General features: G+C 34.8%; 1 protein-coding gene across 11 annotated transcripts in view; it reads right to left on the reverse strand.

Moving 5' to 3' along the window:
• Positions 1 to 21,833, reverse strand: part of CDC42BPA (CDC42 binding protein kinase alpha) — a 324,813-nt gene that overhangs the window by 46,322 nt on the left and 256,658 nt on the right. For 6 of the 11 annotated variants that reach the window (XM_082655136.1, XM_082655135.1, XM_082655133.1 and 3 more), the window contains 4 exons: positions 18,073 to 18,178; positions 17,497 to 17,645; positions 15,911 to 16,002; positions 13,483 to 13,559 (listed from right to left, as the gene is read on the reverse strand). In XM_082655136.1, the coding sequence (XP_082511262.1) occupies positions 13,483 to 13,559; positions 15,911 to 16,002; positions 17,497 to 17,645; positions 18,073 to 18,178 (424 nt within the window). Of the gene's footprint in view, positions 1 to 4,987; positions 5,027 to 13,482; positions 13,560 to 15,910; positions 16,003 to 17,496; positions 17,646 to 18,072; positions 18,179 to 21,833 lie in introns of all 11 variants that reach the window. The other 5 variants (XM_082655134.1, XM_082655132.1, XM_082655131.1 and 2 more) reach the window with 1 other exon arrangement.

Here is a 21,833-nt window from a genome sequence, read left to right on the forward strand (position 1 = left end):
GGCTGAAATTTTAAAGCAGGCTTGCTCTTTGTGCCGTATGGACACATACTGACAGAAGTTGAACACACCGTTTTATATACTTTCCTGTGCCGAAATTAGAATATACCACCTTAAGCCATTTTGCCAATATGTGCTCTAAAGGGGGGTTCACATCATGAAAACTGTCAAACCTAAAAATCAAGTTGATCATTAAAACATTTACTAGCATGTTTCATGACCCTATGAAAATGTGACATTATGACAGTTTGATATTGGCAAAGAAAAAAAGCACTATCACAGTTTAATCTGTGATTACACAAATCAGTGACTCTTAAGGAATGACTGAGGCCTTTAGCACATACCTCTTAGCCCTTCTGAAGAATTACTGGCATTATAAATCTTTTTCTCCTAAAAAATTTTTACTCATCAATAAAATGAAAGAAAACAATAGAAATGAGAACAGATTTTAAAATGATTTTCTTAGCTGAAGGAGATTAAAACTGGCTTTTCAGAAGTGGAAAACATTTAAATGTTAAAAATAACCCATCGTAATTATAGTAAAATAGAGTAATGAAAATTTCCACACTAGCTTTCTGGAGCTTTATGCTCCTAAAGTAAAATTACTTCCAGAGATTAAACAAAATCAAGACAGTTTTGTTGAACAAAATTCAAAGTAAGAAATATTGAAATAACATTTTGAGATGGCATGAACTGACCTTATTAAAGAGTTGAACTATGCCATTTACAATGATGCTGTGATTTCAAAAAAACCATGCATGTATAAGTGAAGCTTAAAAATTACCACTTTATTTTCCAAGTGTGTTTCTCATAAAGACAAGGACACAAAAGTTTGGTAAAGATGAATAAACTCATGGTAAAAAAGTCTTGACTATCAAACTTTAAAAAAACTTCCCAGGTCTTTTAAAAGACTCTAGTAGAAGCTAATAGCTAATTAGATTAATAGATTTTAATATTTCATTTCCTTTCTGGATTACTACCAGTATAAACAATATCTCAAAAGAGGTTACCAGTAACAAGAAAAATACAATATCACTTACATATTCTCTTCATCAAAGTGTTAACCCCAACACGACTATGGTTTTCAAGATGTTATTAATTTTATCTATAATTACATGCTTACCAATGCGTTTATAATTAATTTGTAATTCCAGTTACTAAAAAGCAATTAATTTTACTAAACTTTCAGAATACTCAATGACTATGTGCCAGGATTTACAGATACCCTAAAATTAATTTTAATAATTAACTGGCAATGATTCAGATATAAAAATGACAGCAAAGCAATTCATTAATAGTATATTAGTTACTTTTACCTTTGAAACAAATATAATCACTAATATTATATTAAAGCCAAGGAAGTTAAAAATTCTTTGTATTATAAAAAAATTACAGCATTAAATGTACGCAATGACTTGAATTAATAATGCAGGAAAAGCTAATAAATGTGATATACATCAATAGCAGAGATATCTTAATTCATAATTGGGTTTATGATTATAGAAAGAATAATAAAATAGGGAAAATAATAAGGAACAATAGCTAATATTAATTGGACAGTATATTTTGACATAATCCAAAGGAAGGTCTTGGAAACAAATCTTAACTGAATAGTATAAGCAATTCACTCAATATTTATAAGCTGCCGTCTACTGAGAAAAATAAGAAACCTCTTCATGTAAATGTGATTTTTTTCTGTTTTTTGATTAACTGATTCTTTTTCTAAGTAAACATACTTTAAGGAGTTATTCCGATGAATAGGTATTAGAAACATCTACTCTAATGTCAGTTTTACTTACTGCTCTACTGCTTGGGAAAAAAAAAGCAGAAAAACTGAATCTCAGTGTATTGTCCATAATGCATTACACTGTCATGTAAAAAGTCCATAATGTTTCCTGAATCTATTAGGACTTCTCTAATGAATAAACCACGAAATATATTTTTAGAGCAGTATGGTATTATAAAATAGAAAAGTTTTTTTCCACCGTGGCTCACAGCTGATTTTCAGATGACCCACTGATCAAGAATTTCTCAAATTATGCAATATGGCCTTCTTATAAATAACAAAAGGATCAAAAACTACTTATCTTGAACATGTATCAATGGGTATTTTCTACTCCAAAAATAATTATAGATTTGAACAAGTACAAATAGCAAAACATTCATATAAGAAACCTGGTTTTAAAATAAAAAGATACCAACACTTGATACGAATTTGATATAAATTAAAAAATAGCTTACATCTAACATGTTGTTTTATACTGGTAAATAAAAAACTCTAAGTTAACAGAAAAAATCCAGTTTTCATCAATTTTCTTTATCCTGTAGCTGGGAGTATTTTAGAAACAAAGCGGCAGGTAATCCAATTTTTTAATATTCAGAAACACTTTATAACTCAAGCTTTTAGGGATATAGTTATTTCTGTTAATTGTTCTTTTGATTAAAAAACAATATTGGACATTGTCTATGTCATTTGGACAACAGTAAATATATTTTATCGTTCTAAAACAAATAATAAATTACTGAAGTTTATGACTAGTAAATGTAATCTTACTAGTTACAAATAATATAACTTGTTTCTCTTTATGAAAATTTCTCCTTATTTTCAATTTATTGATTTGAATATCTACTCTGGAGAATTTACACATGTTCTAAGAAAACACAAAAGAAAGTCCAGCCACATGTTAACCATTTACAATTTCTGCTTTAAATTCTGAAGGAATAATCTAATAGATACTCAGTGTTTCTCACTATTAATGAAAACACTATGAACCTTTCCAAAACCATCTGTATTCAGACATTAATAATGACATTAATAACAAATCTTTCTTACACTATGATTAAATAATGCCACTTAAAAACAGCATTATTTAAATTGTAAATGAGGTTTTAGAGCACATGGGAAATACAAATATATACCTCATTTATATGATATTTCATTCAGAGAATTTTAAATTTATGAAAGTATTGTACATGTCTTGTCTAAAAACGCAGTATGTAACATAAAATTGTATGCCACTGTTAGATTCAAGGCCACTGTTAGAAATGGTAACTATTTGTGTCCTGCTGTTTTCATGGATGTTCCCAGGGACTATTAAAGTTCCTCACTATTCTATGTTTCTATTTAACTGTTGAATAATTGGTAATTCTTCTGTCATCTCCCCACAGACATTACCACTTTTAAGTGGCTGACTTCTTATCTGTCAAATAATAAAGGAAAATTTAAAGGAAGCCTGGAAAGCAAATGACCAAGCCTATCACATCTGCATTAAAAAAAATCATATGTAATTATAAGTCATTAGGCTCTGGTTAAGTGTGACTTATTTATATCCTATAGAATAAAAATGTAGACTAAATAGCAGGGGTCTTATAACAGCTATTTCCCTCAACAATTTTTCCTATTTAAAGACTCACAGAAATGTTCTGGGTGGTCAAAGCCCCTAGAAGTCTACAAGGTAAGAGACATAACTAATCTATGATAAATTTAACCAGAAAAACAAAATCTCTCTGAATGATAAATTTGTTGAAAAGCAAACAGATAAAAATGTAGTCAATCCACAGGCTAATGATTTGAACCTAATATAACTGGGCACACACATCTTGGTTTTCCCTTCTAGAGGTTACATGATACCAATGTACATATATTCAGATTGGATAAATCCAAATACCCAATGGTTTTAACTCTTTACAAATGTCAAAATAATCAATAAGTCTGTCGACCAGAAATCTTTTCATAAACTTCATTAATTAATGAGATATCAGTTAAAGTCGAAGTTCTACTGGCCATATCACTGGTATCTGAAACCGCTTATTCATTGTTAAACAGTAGTTTGAAAACATGTGCTATATTCGGGTTAATCGTGTTCATTTTACAATCAACCCTCCATCACACCAGAAAGATAAGAGTACAGGAAGCAGTGGGTCACTCTGTTGCTTACCATGCCTTCCATAAACCAGATAATTCCCTGATTTAGAACTTTCCCAGTCTGAAATTCTGGATTTAAGGTGTTGATCAATACCAATGATCATGAAGCCGACAAGGAGAAATTTTAAATTTGCATCTATCACAGATTTTCCTTTTTAATGGTGTTATTTACATTGCATATAAATACCAGAGCAAACAGCGTCAGCTAGCTTCTCAACTAGTGAGTTTGAATGTGTGTATATTGGTGTTCGGGTGGAGGCTGCTTTACAAAAATTTGAGACCTTTTCGCAAACAGATTCCCCACTCTGGGCACATCAGAATCTTGCAGGATAGAGGTAGAGAGGTAGTGTCTGGCCCATTTCACATTGAGAAACACTGAACTAACCTTAGCATAGGAAGATGTTTATAGCTTGTTATCAATACATGTATAAAGAATGCTAAAATTTTTTTTAAATCTTGGAAATATCTTAGAATATAAATGATTTATTACCAACATCACTGCCTCAAAACTCTAAATACAAGATATTTGGGAATATAACTTAGAGCTACATTAAAAAAATCTATCAAAGGTTTCTCCAGAACTGATTTACATAAAATTATAATCAGTAAGATCTATACCTTATCCTAAATCTTTTTTGAATTTTGCATAATATGACTTATCAAGTTTTCTTTCTACGTAATTAAAATGTCTAAGAATCTCCACATAATTGCTAACATCAGATTATTTAGAAACTCATTTACTTTGTATGTGACCAATTTAGAAAGCATACTTTAGGATGACTCTTTTACCCAATCAAAATAAAAAAGATACCTTATAATTTTAGTAGTTTGGTTACAGAAATTTATATGAACATTCCTAAAGCTTTGCGGCCAAAGCCAAAAAAGAAAAAAAAAAAAAAGTACAGAAAAGCAGAGTAGCAATAGCAGGAGCAGCAGCACAAAGCATGCAATAAATGTAATAATACACCACAAAAACATCAGCATGTACTGCAACCACAGGCAAAAAGGATAAGAGCTAGGGGTAGAGGGCATCGGGTTGGGCACACAAGTGCAATAGTCTCTTACACGTCTGCCTTTGCTAGCTGGAGTACAGGATGGAGAGCGCTTCAACAAAGAAAGGAGAATAGTACGTTACAAATATTTACACACATGACTCTCAATGACTAATACTGTATTAACAGACAAAGTATATAAACATACATATAAAGACACATTTTTGATAGGTTGAAAGTACATGTATTTTCAGGAAAAACTGGAAGACAGGAGAGTAAAGAAACAGTTCCTCAGGCTAGGTCTAAGAGTGGTAATAAAGTTCTCATTGGACCTTGCACAGTCACCCACCAAATAATGCTCCATCAAGCTATGGCCAGTTTCTTGTCTGGAAAGGTTTGTAGTGGCAACTTGAAATGGGAGCACAGAAAGGTCTAAATAACTCTGATTTAGTGCTAGTAAGCATGTAACAAAATATTTAATTAACTAGTCTTGCTTCAGACATTTATCTACCAAATTCTTGCTCTTTTCAAAGATGACTCTTTTCAATGATAAGAGCTAAATTAGGCCTGCAGAACTACTGATGTTCAATTAAAACAAAAAGTTACTTCAACAATATTGTCCATCCTCACTAGGCATTAGGCTTAATCAAAAGAGGGACCTTCACCTTTCTGACATTAAAGAATTAAGTAATTCAGAAAAAGTAACAATGAGTAATTATATAGAAATATTTTTCAAGTTTTTGAAATTTGTGATGCTCAAGTAATAGAGTTTCACAAATATATACCATCTCTACTCAGGCAATTTCCTATGTTCAGTTGAACCTGACATTTACTGAGTGTTTACAATATGTCAGGTACTTAAAAGATAAAGAGGGTATGGCAATTCACAGACTGGTGGGGGAGACATCATGCCATCAACAATGTGACAAATGCTATAATAAGGGCATGTACGAAGTCTGTATGGGAACCTGGAGGAGGGATGCACAAGATTTTTATGGGGACCTAGAGGAGGGAATTTATAACCTGAGTCTATAGGAGTTACAGAAGATTTCAGAGAAAACCTCAAGGATAAGAAACATCACCCAAGATGATCAGTTTTACTTGTACAATAGCTCTGACAAGATTCGTACACAGGAACTATTATTTCTTTCTGTAGGAAACTGGGATGGAAGGTGACTTAAACACTGTGTCCCAAAGAGTTAATAAGCAAACCAGGATTAGAAAGTCTGCAGATTTCTCAACAGGTTCTTCTTAGTCCAGTGAGTCTTCCGTTATGGTGGAGGCTAAAGTCTCAGGTTCAAACCTGGTTATATTCCTTCAGTGATTAATAGGAAGTATCTGTCTCCCTCCACACTCCCCCAAACCAAACAAGCAAACATTAAATAACTCAACCCTCAACCCTTCCTCTAACATTTAATCTCTCCCTTCTCTTCCTTAATAATGATAATAGCTAATCTTTATCATGGGTAAAATATATACACATACTTTTCAAAGTACTTTGCATATATTAACTTTTTTAATCCTCATAGAAGGATTAATATAAGGTAGGTATTATGATCCCAATTTTAAACATGAAGAAAACAGATTAACTTGCAACAGGTCACAAAACTGGTAAGTGGTAGAGCTAGGATTCAAACCTTCTCAGTCAGACTTCTCAAAATGGTATACTATCACTGTCTCTACTGCCTAGCCTCTCAATTCACTTCTCAGTACTGTACAATTTGGCTTCTGCTTTGATCGCCCTAATGAAATGCTGATAGGATCAGTATCTCCTGTATGTCTTACAGTACCAGATACCTCCGGCTGTACCTGAGGCTGCTGACCTCTTAAAACTCTGTACTCCCTTCGTTTTCGTGAAACGACACTTTGCTGAGTCATCCCCTGTGACCACTGCCCCTCCTTCTCTTACGTGGAGTCCTATGCCTCCACAACCTTCTCAATGTGAGAGATCCCAGGTCTCTGTTCTGACTTACTACTTTTCTCTTGCTACAATCTCTCCCTGGGAGATCTCAATCTACTTTCAACTATGTTGATCATTCCCAAATTTCTACTGCTAGTTCACTCCTTTTCCTTAACCTTCTGACTCATCTAGAAAACTATCTGCTGGACATTTCCACATGGATGTCCCTCAGGCACCTCAAACTTAACTTGTCACCTTTCTCCTCTGTTAAGGCTTTTAATAATTATTACATATAGGACTGATTAAATCTAAGCTCCATAATATCTCCTTTATATTCCCATGATATGCAGTCCACATCTTTTATTATTGTACTTCTCCCATTGGTGTTGTAATTATTTAGATGTTTGTCTTTTCCATCAGACTCAGATCCTTAAGGGCCGGAAATACTGTATTATGCTTAGCATAAAGCTTGTAAATTTTAAAATTCTTCGTAAATATTGAATGAATCCTTCTGAAATTCTACAATATTTAACCTAAATATTTCTTATGGCATTTACCATTTTCTACTTCACATAATACATTAACTGTGTATTTTTTTCTAATAATAAGATAAGCATTTTGAGGTCTACTTCTAAGTCTGATTTATCTTAGCATCTACCACTGTGCACAGCAGAGTACCACACATGTAAAAAGTAGTAAAACATAGAGAAACCCTTAGTTTTGGGCTATCCATACTCCTAAAGTCTAGAGTATGTTAAAACCATGAGAAAGAGCATGAATAGCTCAAAATAAACTATATTTCCACTATACCAAAAACAAGTCAGAATGTCTCTCAAAACTCTCTTTGCATAGGAAGGACAACAAGTTTTCTAAGCTGGCATTTAGTATCACTAAGCTAAGAGTGATACCAAATCACCATTGTAATAATGTTCTTCTCCAGGTGGCTACCTAGAAATCAGACCATTTTCATATTTTCAATAGAAAAGAGCAAATTACACTTTCCTGATGGTGTAATTAGAGGAAAACACACACACTCTTATACATACCCACACATACCACAGTTTTCTATAAACACTGAAACTGATCTCATAGCAAGCACTGGAAACCAGTACATTTTCTTAATATGCAATCGTATAACTTTTTGTTTTAATTTTTTTTTCATATACCTATTTATATCTAGGTCTATAAATTCCCACCAGAACTTTAAGGCTGATTATGGAAGGTAAGCACGGTAAGCATAAACCAAAAGAAGCAATTTATCTTGTGGACACAGAATTTGGCTAACAGATTTTAAGGTTCAGTTAATGCATTCCAGAGGTCTTATTTAATAAAATACCAAAGAGGTAAAAGACTATGTAGTCATGGTTCTTTCCTCTGGTTACCCAAATATACTATTGATATAATATATGATATATAACATACAATATAACATACTACCTAAATTAGAGAAGAATTGCATATGCCAATCTTCTGAAGTGTAAGAGTTTCAAGTCAGGTTGTGTTTAACATGTGGAAGTTTTAAAAAACAAGTAGTAAAGGAGGAAATTATAGAAATGTCATAATTTCTCAGAAGGATCTAGGCCTAGCTTTGGTCATAGGATTAAAAACTCTTTACAATGCATGTTTTAGAAATTTGTCTTCCATTGATTCTCCCGTGTGATCAGCTTTTCCCAGATACAGCTAAACCTATGCTGCCAAGCCCAGATTTCTGTGATTGGTTATGACAGAATATGGAAGAACCTAGGAGGGAGAACAATGTTAAAGGCAAGACATAAATGAAGGAACCTAGGAGCCAGGACTGAAATTAAATACTTTGGGACATCTTAGTAAGCTTCTATATGAGGCCAAAACCAAGAGTAGAACTCAGCTTGCCAATACTCCCAGGCTACTCTCCTCTTGATATGCCAGAATGCAAGAAAAGAACACGACATTAGGAGTACTGGACAGTCGGACTAAAGGTACGATCTCTGTTCCTTTATGTCTGACCTTTATACTCTAGAGCTTTAATTCCCTGATTTACTCTTTTCCTCAGTTCACTAGAGTAAGACAACCTCCAAAAAGCAAGCTGACACATTCGCATTTGCCAGATAAATAGGCAAATTCCATTTTCGTGAACTCAGGCTAAATGAACAGAGTACAGAACTGTAATTTAATAAAACTCAAAACTTACCTAGCATGTGTTTCATATATATGACAATATATTTGTCAAATATAAACAGCAACTCATTCATTTATATAACTATAACTAGTATTCCTTGAATATAGTCAAGCATTTTGGGGGTTCACTTGAGAAGGAGAAAATAAACTCAACAGAATGGGAAGTTCCTGTAAGCTTAGTCTGATGATCCCTGGATCTGCTACCATGGGAATGAAGGGAACAGATGAGAGAAAACTTAAGCTGCTGAGCTCCATTTGCTCCCCCCATCTGTAACCTGCAGGATGACGCTAGGCCTAATATGCAGTATCACAGGCAGTCTAGGATTGGGCACGTGGGGTTGAGAAGAAAGATAAGGGTAAAAGAGGAAATCATTTCCACAGCAGAAAGGATCCTGGTATCTGTTCAACTGCTATCTCAGTAACTCATATGGGAGTGCCTTACCCAAGGGACCACTAATCAAGATGGCCTCAGTTTCTTTCAAAATTAACTCACCCCCCACCCCCTTTTATCTGCCCTAAAGAATGCCACGTAACCCTTTTGTCAACACTTCCCTATTACTCCAAAGACTGAGAATCCTAAAAAGTCACTCTCACTAATGGGAGAGTAACCTATCTACTAGTGGGAGTGCTGTGGTAAATAATTACTAAAACCACTGGACTAAAGATCTTCTAAGGTTCTCTTCTCCTTGAAAAGTCTATTATTCTACATGTGGAACTGCAAACGCTGAGTTACAGAAGCAGAATGTTGAGAATGTATTCTGCTGTGCCTGAGTCAGAGGGAAGGAGGGACTGGTGTTACATATACTCTTTCTCTTCTGTCAAGAGTTGTCTAAACAGCGTATCTTAAAAGGAAAGCATCTTGTTCCGAACGTCTTCCCATATTGCTCCAAATCCTAGCATTCATCTGAATTTTGAATAACAGGCAAAACATAGTGAGGAAAACTTAGAGGTAGGAGAGTGATTAGGTGTACTATTTAAGTAAAAGAATTATAGTTTTAATAGGCCTGTGTGGGAGGGTTAAGGAAAAAACTAGAAGGTAATTTTGGGGGAGGGGCGGCACTGGTGATAAAGCTCTGGAGAATCTGAGGACAGTATGAGGGCACTAGGTTACTGGGGGCAGATGGAGAAGGTCAATGATGTGTGGACACAAAAGAAAACTTCATTTGTGCAATTCTGCTTGAAACTAACCTTATTCCCTCCTATACCTACAAATTTCACTGCAATTCAATTTTAGGTCTTCAACATAATCTTTTTCTTTTCTATAGCAATGAGATTGAAAACCGAAAAGAATGAGCAGAGGATGTGTCCTATGGATTAGTTAAGAGATAGAGTCTACTTACTATAGAGCACAGTCACATATTTTAAACATCATGCACAACAACGTAACTAGTTTGGGCATAAAGAACAATCAAGAGTTATTTTAATCCTTAAGAATCCACATGCCTAAGAGAAAGGAAGCTACAGAACTTGAGTTTTATACTAAGTATCTTGGATGCTGAACCCAAGCATGCCAAAGATTGAATACTATTATTCAAAATAACATTCTATTACGACTTTGAGGGTGAAACGGATGATAATGCTGGGAAGGGTGGTCGCAGTTACAAACTATGAAGAGAAATAAGAGGTTTATGCCATAAAATATGAATTAAGAATACAAAATATTTTTTTAAATGGGAGGTTACTGCTGGCCTTTGCCCTGACACGTAAAAATCATTTCCAGTGGTAACGTGATTCAACAGGAGGAAAGTATAATGATGCACATTGGTGGTAAGCGGAAGGCTGAGTGGGGAAGAGCTAAGGAAGTACTTAAGTGAAATTGAGCCTGGATCATAAAGATCCAGCAGCCTCTGTGAACTTAGTTCTGGTTTACTTTATAATAGGAGTTCCTTTGTACTACTTTACAATTTGCACGTATGTCTGAACTGTATCTATACTGGGTAATAGTGGGTGAAGCGTAAGAAAGGGTACTTCTAGAGGAAAAGTAAAAGTGGGAAACAGACACTACAGCTGGGTGATGGCAGAAGACAGCATATGAGAGCAGAGATGAGATAGGAGTGGGCTGAGATGTGCTTCTGCTGAGAAGAGCTAACCTATTTACCAAAATACATACTACTCCTGTGTTGTACATTCAAAGATTTTTGTGGGAGAAAAAGGGATGTGGAGAAGAGTTTATTAGAAAGAAAAATGAAAATGGTCTTCTAGGAGAAAGGACAACTAAAATATTTGTTCAAACTTCCTTCCCATTCTTTTTAAAGTGAATGCTATCTATATGGAAATACCATACTGAGTATTTTAGAATAGTAAAATATACATCAGATTATAACATCAAATATTATTGTACATCAAGAGTTCTCTTTTTATCACACTGCAGAATTAGCTAGTTTAATTATTTGTCTCAAGAATAATAAAATAGTTTCCATTTAGAATGGAAAGGTGCACACTTTGGTATAAATATTTCAAAGAAATAAAAAATCACTTAAAAATATAGATCAGGAGTTTTCTTTAGTAGAAAATTATGCTTAATACTCTCCTCAATATAAGAATTATAGTTAACAAAACACAAAAATAAAACATTTAAAGAATTTCCCCTGGTTTAAAAATAGTTATATGCACAATATTTGCATTTGAACCCATTTTATTTCCAAATTTCTGTAAAGATAGAATGTTCAACAGGATAATACAATGCTTTACAACAAGAATTATTGTGCCATTTAATGTGGATTAGAGAGAATGTATATGTCAGGTATTTCTGTACAGAGAGGAACACTATACATTAGGAACTTCTAAATTAATAAATCTATACAATTAATTTAAGAGAGAAAATGATAATGCAGTCAATTTATAGTGAATATAGTGCATATATTAACTAAAATCATTTTTTACATTAGAAGAGAAATTCTGTCAGCATTAAAAATTGATCTGTTTGTGTCATGATAAAATCTACTGGAAGAGTTAATAAAACGTGTCACTTGTTCTGATTCTACCACCAGAGGTTTACTTTTAACTAACATATAAACTAAATAGTAAAGTGCTGAAAACAAAAGGGGAATGTGAAATAGAAATTGCCATGAAAAACAAAAATGAGCAATTATTTATATCTATATATCTATAGTGACGATAATCAAATACGCATTCCAGTCTTCAGAATTGTTGCAGATTGGAACTATAGGGATTCTCTGATGGACAACACATTTTTAAAAGTACATTTTTACTTTATTATATTTAATAATGATAACTCTTCATTGTATTTAAAGTAAGAAAGAAGCACATTTTGGCTCACAAATTATCAAGTGTGATATTTCTAAAACTGACTGCATTACTAGGTAAATTCTTCATATCGATTCACTGATCTCTTTTACTGAAGGATGCATTGGTTTGAAAATCAAAGACTTACGTCATCCAAAAAATCAATCAGTGAAGATGAGGAAGAAGAAAAGGAATCCTATTTAACGAATACAGCAATAAAAAAATAGAAAAAATGGATGAAGCAATTTAATAAGAACAAATAATAAATCAAAAATTTTGTAAAACAATTGAAAGGCAAATGACATTAATTCAAATAAATAAATGAGAAAAGCAGTCACTGTCATTGTTTCTCAAGAAACGTAGAAATTCATTAATTACTTTTTAAAGAGTGATTCGGTTTTCCTTTCCCAAAAGAATGAAATACAATTCATATACTGTGCTCAAAATGTATTAAGCTGAAGCTCATTAATAATCAAATTAAATGGAAGCACTCCAGAAGGTAACAACTAAAAGTAAGCAACAGAATCTCTGCCTCTAATCGTTCCTGCTAGAATGTAAGCTTCTTGAGGGGCAGGACTTTGTCAATTTAGTCACTACTGTATCTCCAGCACCTAGAACAGTGCCTTGCACAAAGACATACGATTATTTGTTGATTAAGATATAATCACTAACTTAAGTTTTCTGACATAAAAATATACTTCATATCTTAATTTTTTTTTCTAGCGAAGAATTTAAGTACCAAAGAATGACAGAGTCATATAATCACTATTTCATTATAATGGAGTGTGCCAAATAAAGTCTATGTAATACTTTTAACAAAAAGCATTCTTTTGGTATACTTCTAAAAAACTGAATTGATTTGGAACTAGAACCAGCATTGCCCTATTGTGAGCTCTGAAATTTTCACTTGTTTTTTACTATGGCTCTATGCTTTGGAGAAAAAAGAGAAGTGTCAAAATTATTTAAAGTCAGGATTTGTTCTGCACTTACTGTTCCTCAGGGAAAAAGATGAAATTTCTTTTAAATCTTATCAACGACCCTCTTATTTAGATTTTTCTTAGATTTTTCTTAAACACAAGAAAAGTTTATGATTAAAGTTTCCATAACATTGCAGAACATATTCCTTTCCTAATACGTTTTTGTTTATATAAGATTCTAGGCCCTCTTATATGGGATGCAATAAAGGTTTTATTGCAAATAAATTTTAAATCACAAAGTAAATTTTAAATTGACTGCAGAGGATATATGAAAAGTTTAATACTTACTTCAAATTGATCCAGAGCATCGGTAGGCGTATTCAAAAATGCCAAGAAAGAATGCTGTGAGTCTTGGTGCTCTATACCTAGAAGACAGCAGCAACTTTTTTTAAAACTAGAACAATTAAAACTAATTTTCACGGATAACCTTTCCTGTCTGAATCTATTAAAAAGCTGCTCACAAACTACTGTATTTTAAAACCAATTAATATCATTAACTCCACATACTTAAAAAACTAAAATACATTAATGTTTCTTGGAATATCACTCAAGAGTTAAATTACATCAGACTCCATGAAATACTTGTTTCTTGACTTATTTGAGTTCCTGAATTTCTTTTCCTACACAGTACACTGTAAGAAGCACATTAAATCTTTTGGTACTCTTGAGAAAAATTTTAAAATAGGACCCTGGTTACGTCTGATTTTTCTAAGGTAATTTATCACCAAACAAGGTTTCCTTTTTGAAATACTCTCATCAAGCATATAGTATATATTAATATAAATAATCTTTTATTTAAAAATGCAGTGATACAACAAACTTATTTAATTATGAAAAAACTTTTGCTAAGGCCTCAATCTGATTTCATTTACTGTTTTATTGACAAAAATTGCATGAAATTAAAAAATTTTGTCTGAGAAAAACTAGGGTTGGCGAATGAGGACTCCAAACCCTAGCTTTTCTCAGGCAAATTAAAAAAAATTCACTCATACCTCTTGGCTATGGTATTAACTTTAAATACCTGATTTCCAAATTAATTCTTAAAATACACATAATGATAAATACTAGGGAGGAAAAGGAGAAACAACCAACATACATTTTTGATCTCCATAGCTTTTCAGGAACTGATATCAACTGATACCAAATTATGTTTTTTTTGAATTACTCTCTAATAATATACCATAGTTGCCAGATAAGGCAGTATGTTCAGAAATTCATTCCATCAATGAATATTTATTGAGAGCCTTTTATTTGCCAAACCCTGTCTAGATACTGGATATATAATAGTAAATAAAGCAGGAAAACAAAATCCTTGCCCTCATTATATAAACATTACATTGTATTAGTTAAGTAGACTATTATGTTACAACATATAGTGAAATTTTATTATTCTGCAAGGCTCAAAATCCAAATATAAAACCATAGCCATAGGTTAGCCTGCAATGTGATAAAAGATTTCTTCTTTCGCAAGTTTAGATCTACTTTAAAATGATGCAATCAATGCCAACTGGTGTGTTATAGTAAGTCACACTCTTCACTGGTCTCTTTTCTATACAAATTGCCTTTAGGGCCACAGGTCCTCCATGTCTGATATATTCTTTTTCCTCAACTCACTAAATAACGCAGCTCCTTCCACTCTTCATACATGAAAATTAACCTTGATTCTCATTTTAGCTTGATGCTTTGTACTCCTAATCTGAGTTCCTAATTCACTTTTTCTGGGTTCCTTCCTTCCTTCTTGTTCACTAGGAAATTCAATCAACAAAAATTTATCTACTACTTTTAATGGCTTTTTCATGTTAACTCCTTTGTGTGATTACCCTCTTTCCGCCACAATTTTAAAAGCAGATGCGGAGACCCAACCAGCTTTACGTCACTGTGTGTCACAGGACTGGGAAATGATAAGGCAGCACATAAGTACAACATAGAGCCTATTAACTAGTTCAGTATTCAGTCAGGAATACTGTCAGGAAAATGAATTTTTAACAACTATATATAAGAGATCCTTTCATTAAGATAATAACATTCTGAATTTTAAAAAATTAAATCTTCACATTCTTAATGCCCATGTTATGGAAAGAACGTTGAAGTTCATGTAATAAAGCTACCAAGCACTCTGAGTTACTTTTTACATTAATGAAAAAATGCTCAAGTAATGTTTTCAAGAAAATGGGAATAAATCCTGGAAAATCCCACAGGGCAAGCACTTTGAGTATCAAACATGGAAGAAGACACCGAAATGCCCAAATAATTCTTTGTCACTGAGTTGTCTTTCTAATACTGGATTAGGTTAATCTTTAGTTATTTCATACATTATTTCATCAACTACCCTGAGAGTGAATCCCCTACAATGTTTGAGAATAGTATAAAGTATATGATAAAAACAAACTTTTCCAATCACAAAAATATTCTTCACGATATAGTCCATGGTCCTGAAAAAACAGTCAAATTTATGGCACAGTGAGTTTTCTGTTAAGAAATCTTTAAACAATGTGTATCAAGTAAAACAAAATGACTCAGGAGACTTGTCTACCAAATATGTGTGTGTGTGTGTGTGTGTGCGCGCGTGCACCATATACACATACATCTATAAATGAGTGCCAGAATTGTGTATGTGAACAATTCTCCTGCCTACACAGTAGGCTGATTCTTGTATAATAAAATGTATTCATAACAGAACATTAAGTCCTGGTTGATGCAAAACACATTCCCATACCCTTTTCAGATCTAAGCTCTTCAGTGTCCTTTATCAGTTGTTCAATTTCTGATAGCAGTTCCAAGTTCTTCTTCTCTGAATCTTTTAGTTTACTTAAGGGAAAAAAAGGAAAAATGTCATTATTTATATTGTTGGTTAGTGAGCCATCATGTATGTAGTTGAAGTTAATTGGTTTAAATGCCAGTCATGATAATGTAGGGAACTGAAAACTACTACAGGAAGGACAAATCTAGCCTGTCATCTACGCTTGCGTAAATAAAGATTTACTGGAACACAGTCAGGCTCATTCATTTATATGCTGTCTATGGCTGCTTTTGTACTCAACAGCAGAGCTGAGCAGACAGAAGCTATATGGCTTACAAGCCCCAAAGTATTTATTATCTTTCCTTTTATAGAAAAGTTGCTGGCTCTGAGCTACATTATTAAATTAAAAAATGTCATAAAATCAAAGGTTAATTTTAGAATTGTTAGACTTCTTTCATAGAGAACCATGAAAGTGACTAAACTTGTAATTTTCAGTTTGACTCACATTCCTGATTTATGAACAAATGTGTAAATTTATATGTCCTAAGCATAAGCAGAAAGATCACACTTATTCCAAATTACAATACAGAGAATGACATTTAGCAGGTCTTTATGTTGGGATCAATTCATATTCTCGAAAAACAGTTTTTTTCCATTTTCAATGTTACACTAGCACATTTCAGTAAAACATACTTAATTTATGATTGGATAATTCATAGCAAGAGTTTATAATTCAACTGGGGGTGCTTCATACCATTAAAAACTGAATTTATGGGACTATATTTCTTTTCATGCTGATGCCTTTGCAACATTTGGTATTCTGAGCACCAAATGGATTTTTCTATTTACATTTTGATTTGTAACATGAACTTTCTACTGTTCCTCTATATCACCTTATTCCTCTATATCACCTTATTCCTCTATAACTTATTCTTGAACCAATCCAATTACGAGTTTCCTTTCATCATTTATTTATTCAGAGTATGATTTATTCTACTGTCGTGATAAGAATGGAGGGAATGTATTCATTAGCTAACTGTCCTGGACCTGTGGGGGATACACTTTTTTTAATACATAACATGAAAGAAAGGATAATTTAAGTATATTCTACCTTTATGAAATTTACCATCACTTGAAACTTCATTTGTAAAAAAACCTATGGTAGAGGCCAGAATTTTCATATGACTATAGTTTGTTCTGACTCTATGCTGCAATTTTATACTAATGTGATATTCTTGAACAAAAGATTATTTTGGATTTAATAGAATAAAATTTGAGAGTGAATTTTACAAATAAGGGGAAAAGTAAATAACAGAATATTAATTAGTACTATTAATTCCACTTTAAGGACAAGTCAGAAACAAAGCTGTATTAAAATTGCATCACTGCACACAAGGCCTAAAATCATCAATTCATTTTCAAATATTCATAGTTTTTTTCTGGTCATCACTTAAAAAAAAAAAAGGTATAGACAGGTAGGAAACTAAACATGTAACTTCTCTCCAGAAACTTTTGGACCAAATTAGAAATCACTCTAGTGGGACTATATTATTCAGTCTTACCATTCTGTTATGATGTTAGATGCTTTAACTTTATTCAGCTCTTCTTGGATGGCCTGCTTAGCTCTTATTTCTGCATCCAGAGCTGACTGCAACTCCAGTCTAGCTGACATATCCAGTTTTGCGAAACGACGCATTTTCCAGGGCATATCCTATGAAAAAATATGACTGCGTTTTTAGCTCCATTCGATTTTATCTTTAACATTTAAGTTTAGTAATGTAAGTGCATTTGGAAACTACTTAAAAGAACTATCTTTCCCTAAGTAAAGAATTTAAAAGAACTATTACTTGTGAAAATATATTATTTTTCATTAACTTCAGAAAAACTGTAGACTCACATTATAAATGCATTTATTTTTTATGGTTATTACCATTAATGGCTAGCCACACAAATTATAGTTAAGCAGCTATGTATTATAACTTCCTAAACTGGAAAAACGTTGAATGATTTCTCATGAAAATCTTTACAGTAGGCAAAGCCTAGACAAACTGATGTAAGTACTCAGATTTATTACAGTGTTTGCTGAGCCTTCCCACCGACTAATATAATAAGCCTGCGTGCTAAATGGCAGAGCTTACTGTTGCTCGGGTACCCAAGCTGGAGTTTCTTAAAGCTTCCAATTCTTCAGTCATTTTAGAAGCTAAGGCCTGAAGATATCCTCGTGCATCCTTTTCATCACTGACCCTAGAATACATGCAAATAAAGACATAGATCAAGTACCAAAGTAAAACAGAAAACTTCAGTGAGATATATATTAAAGCATCATAAAGAAACAAGTGAAAAGTGACAGAAATTTAAAGACGTTCTTAATATCTTCTTTTAAAGGTCTACCACAGTACTACTATCTGTCAACAAGTGGGAAATGGTTTACTGAACTGTTCAGTTATTTACAGATAAAGGTAGCCACGTTTAGAAAGGTCCAAGTTATACATATCTGATAAATCAGTAAAACTTCACCCTTGAGCCACGGAATTAATACTCTTTTAATCTAACATTAAACATACACACACACACACACATACACTCACATGATTTCTAAAGAATATTAAGATTTCTTATTAATTAGATTCCATTTTTTATCTTATGAAAACACAACACACCCTTCTTAAAACCGAAGTACACTAAATTTAGAAAGTTTAAAGTAGAATATTTTGTAAAAAACAAAAATTCTGTGTTGTAATAAAGCTCTTTTGTTTTCTAAAATGGTCAATGATATAACAAAGAGAAAAGATTAAAGTCTACTGAAACTCAGTTTCTACAACCACCCCCCCCAAGCCCTGCCCCAGCCGCACCCCAAGGCACGTGGGATCTTAGTTCCCGGACCAGGGATCAAACCAGGGCCCCCAGCAGTGGAAGCAGTGGAAACGTGGAGTCCTAAACACTGGACAGCCAGGGAATTCCCGAAACTCAGTTTCTATTTACTATTTTAAGGCTATCTTACTGATGTAATTATATGATTTTAGAGAGAAATGTTTTCAAATTATACTCAATAAAATTCAGGTCATTGAATAGCCGTGAGGAAAGTATATTTCAGGTAAATCAATACGTATCTGTGATGCATACAGCAGACAAGTTTAAATCTTGAGGCATGATTCAGCATCTGTTACAATTTAAACTCCTGAGGAGTTAAATTCATCTGTCTACCTACATATCACTCCATATCTACATCTTTTTTTTTTTTTTTTTGCGGTAGGCGGGCCTCTCACTGTTGTGGCCTGTCCCGTTGCAGAGCACAGGCTCCAGACGTGTAGGCTCAGCGGCCATGGCTCACGGGCCCAGCCGCTCCGTGGCATGTGGGATCTTCCCAGACCGGGGCACGAACCTATGTCCGCTGCATCAGCAGGCGGACTCTCAACCACTGTGCCACCAGGGAAGCCCCCATAACTACATCTTAAAGAGGCCCTTTAAAAGGGGTTTGATCCCTTCTTCTCTCAGATGGGAAAGTGCTTTGGAGGACAATCAAAAGAATAAAGGAGCAAATAAAATCACTGTTAAGAAGTTGCCTACTCTAGTGATAGTTACATATTCGTAGGCTCTATATACATGTATATATGTTCACAGCCTTTTAAAGAAAAGTGGCTTAAGAAAATATTAAGAAAGTTTGTGTATTGGGATGCTGTTACCTTCTAAAATTCTTTAACTTTGGACACCACAAGTGACCACAATCTTTTCACTTAATCACCCAATCTATAACATAAAGAATAAATATAGATGGGGGAAGATTGTTTTTTCCTCCAAAGACATTTTGTATTTTCCTCTAAAGACACTCACAGAGTAGCAATTAAGAAAACGATATCACCATTTAACCAGGCTAACAGGCCTCAGCCAGTGCTGGTTTAGTATCTATCAAAGCCCAGAGATCTTGGCTTATGCACATCCAGGAACCTATGAAATCCATTGTATTTTATTCACTTTGGAACTCAAATAACTCCATGTAAATTGCTATAATGTTGTTTGAAATATTATATAAAAAACAACACCTTCTAACTTTGCTTTCTATTTACATCTTGAATACATTCACATCCCCTTACCACTGTGGTCTTCCACTAATTCTCAACTTTTGATGAAACCTATGTCTATTTTCTTGGTTACAAAATATTACTGATGGGAAGGGTGATGAAAAACGAAAAATAAAAAGACTTGGTCCACTACACGCTCATGCCATTTAAGTTCCACTAGGCCATAGGTCTTGCACAACAATTCCTTTTCATAATCATCGTCTACTTCCAACCTCAATCTTAAAAACATCGCACTTTCCCCAACCCAACACCATCTCTTGTCCCTTCCTTCTAGGCCATCTGGTTAAGCTTACACTGCTCATTCTCTTAACTTTTTTTATTTTTTAAACAGTTTTAGGAGGAGCTTCAAGATGGCGGAAGAGTAAGATGTGGAGATCACCTTCCTCCCCACAGATACATCAGAAATACATCTACATGTGAAACAACTCTTACAGAACACCTACTGAACGCTGCAGAAGACCTCAGACCTCCCAAAAGGCAAGAAACTCCCCATGTACCTGGGTAGGGCAAAAGAAAAAAGAAAAAACAGAGACAAAAGAATAGGGACGGGACCTGCACTAGTGGGAGGGAGCTGTGAAGGAGGAAAGGTTTCCAAACACTAGAAGCCCCTTCATGGGCGGAGACTGCGGGTGGCGGAGGGGGAAGCTTCGGAGCCGCGGAGGAGGGCACAACAACAGGGGTGCGGAGGGCAAAGCGGAGAGATTCCCGCACAGAGGATCGGTGCCGACCGGCACGTACCAGCCCAAGAGGCTTGTCTGCTCACCCACCGGGGCGGGCGGGGCTGGGAGCTGAGGCTCGGGCTTCGGTCGTATAGCAGGGAGAGGACTGGGGTTGGCGGCGTGAACACAGCCTGAAGGGGCTAGTGCGCCACAGCTAGCCGGGAGGGAGTCTGGGAAAAGGTCTGGACCTGCCGAAGAGGCAAGAGACTTTTTCTTCCCTCTTTGTTTCCCGGTGCGCGAGGAGAAGGGATTAAAAGCGCTGCTTAAAGGAGTTCCAGAGACGGGCGCGAGCCGCGGCTAACAGCGCGGTCCCCAGAGACAGGCATGAGACGCTAAGGTTGCTGCTGCCACCACCAAGAAGCCTGTGTTCGAGCACAGGTCACTATCCACACCTCTCCTCCCGGGAGCCTGTGCAGCCCGCCACTGCCAGGTTCCCGGGATCCAGGGACAACTTCCCCGGGAGAATGCACGGCGCGCCTCAGGCTGGTGCAACGTCACAGCGGCCTCTGCCGCCACAGGCTCGCCCCGCACTCCGCACCCCTGCCTCCCCCAGGCCTGAGTGAGCCAGAGCCCCCGAATCAGCTGCTCCTTTAACCCCGTCCTGTCTGAGCGAAGAACAGACGCCCTCAGGCAACCTACACGCAGAGGCGGGGCCAAATCCAAAGCTGAACCCCGGGAGCTGTGCGAACAAAGAAGAGAAAGGGAAATCTCTCCCAGCAGCCTCAACAGCAGCAGATTAAATCTCCAAAATCAACTTGATGTACCCTGCATCTGTTGAAGAATTGAATAGACAACGAATCATCCCAAACTGAGGAGGTGGACTTTGGGAACAATGATATATATATTTTTTTCCCTTTTTCTCTTTTTGTGAATGTGTATGTGTATGCTTCTGTGTGAGATTTTGTTTGTATACCTTTGCTTTTACCATTTGTCCTAGGGTTCTGTCTGTCCTTTTTTTTTTTTTTTAGCATAGTTTTTAGCACTTGTTATCATTGGTGGATTTGTTTTTTTGGTTTGGTTGCTCTCTTCTTTCCTTCTTTTTTTTACTACCTTAAAAATTTTTTTTAATAATTATTTTTTATCTTAATAACTTTATTTTAT

Source organism: Grampus griseus, assembly GCF_964374135.1.
Source record: "Grampus griseus genome assembly, chromosome: 1".
NCBI classification, from domain to species: Eukaryota; Metazoa; Chordata; class Mammalia; order Artiodactyla; family Delphinidae; genus Grampus; species Grampus griseus.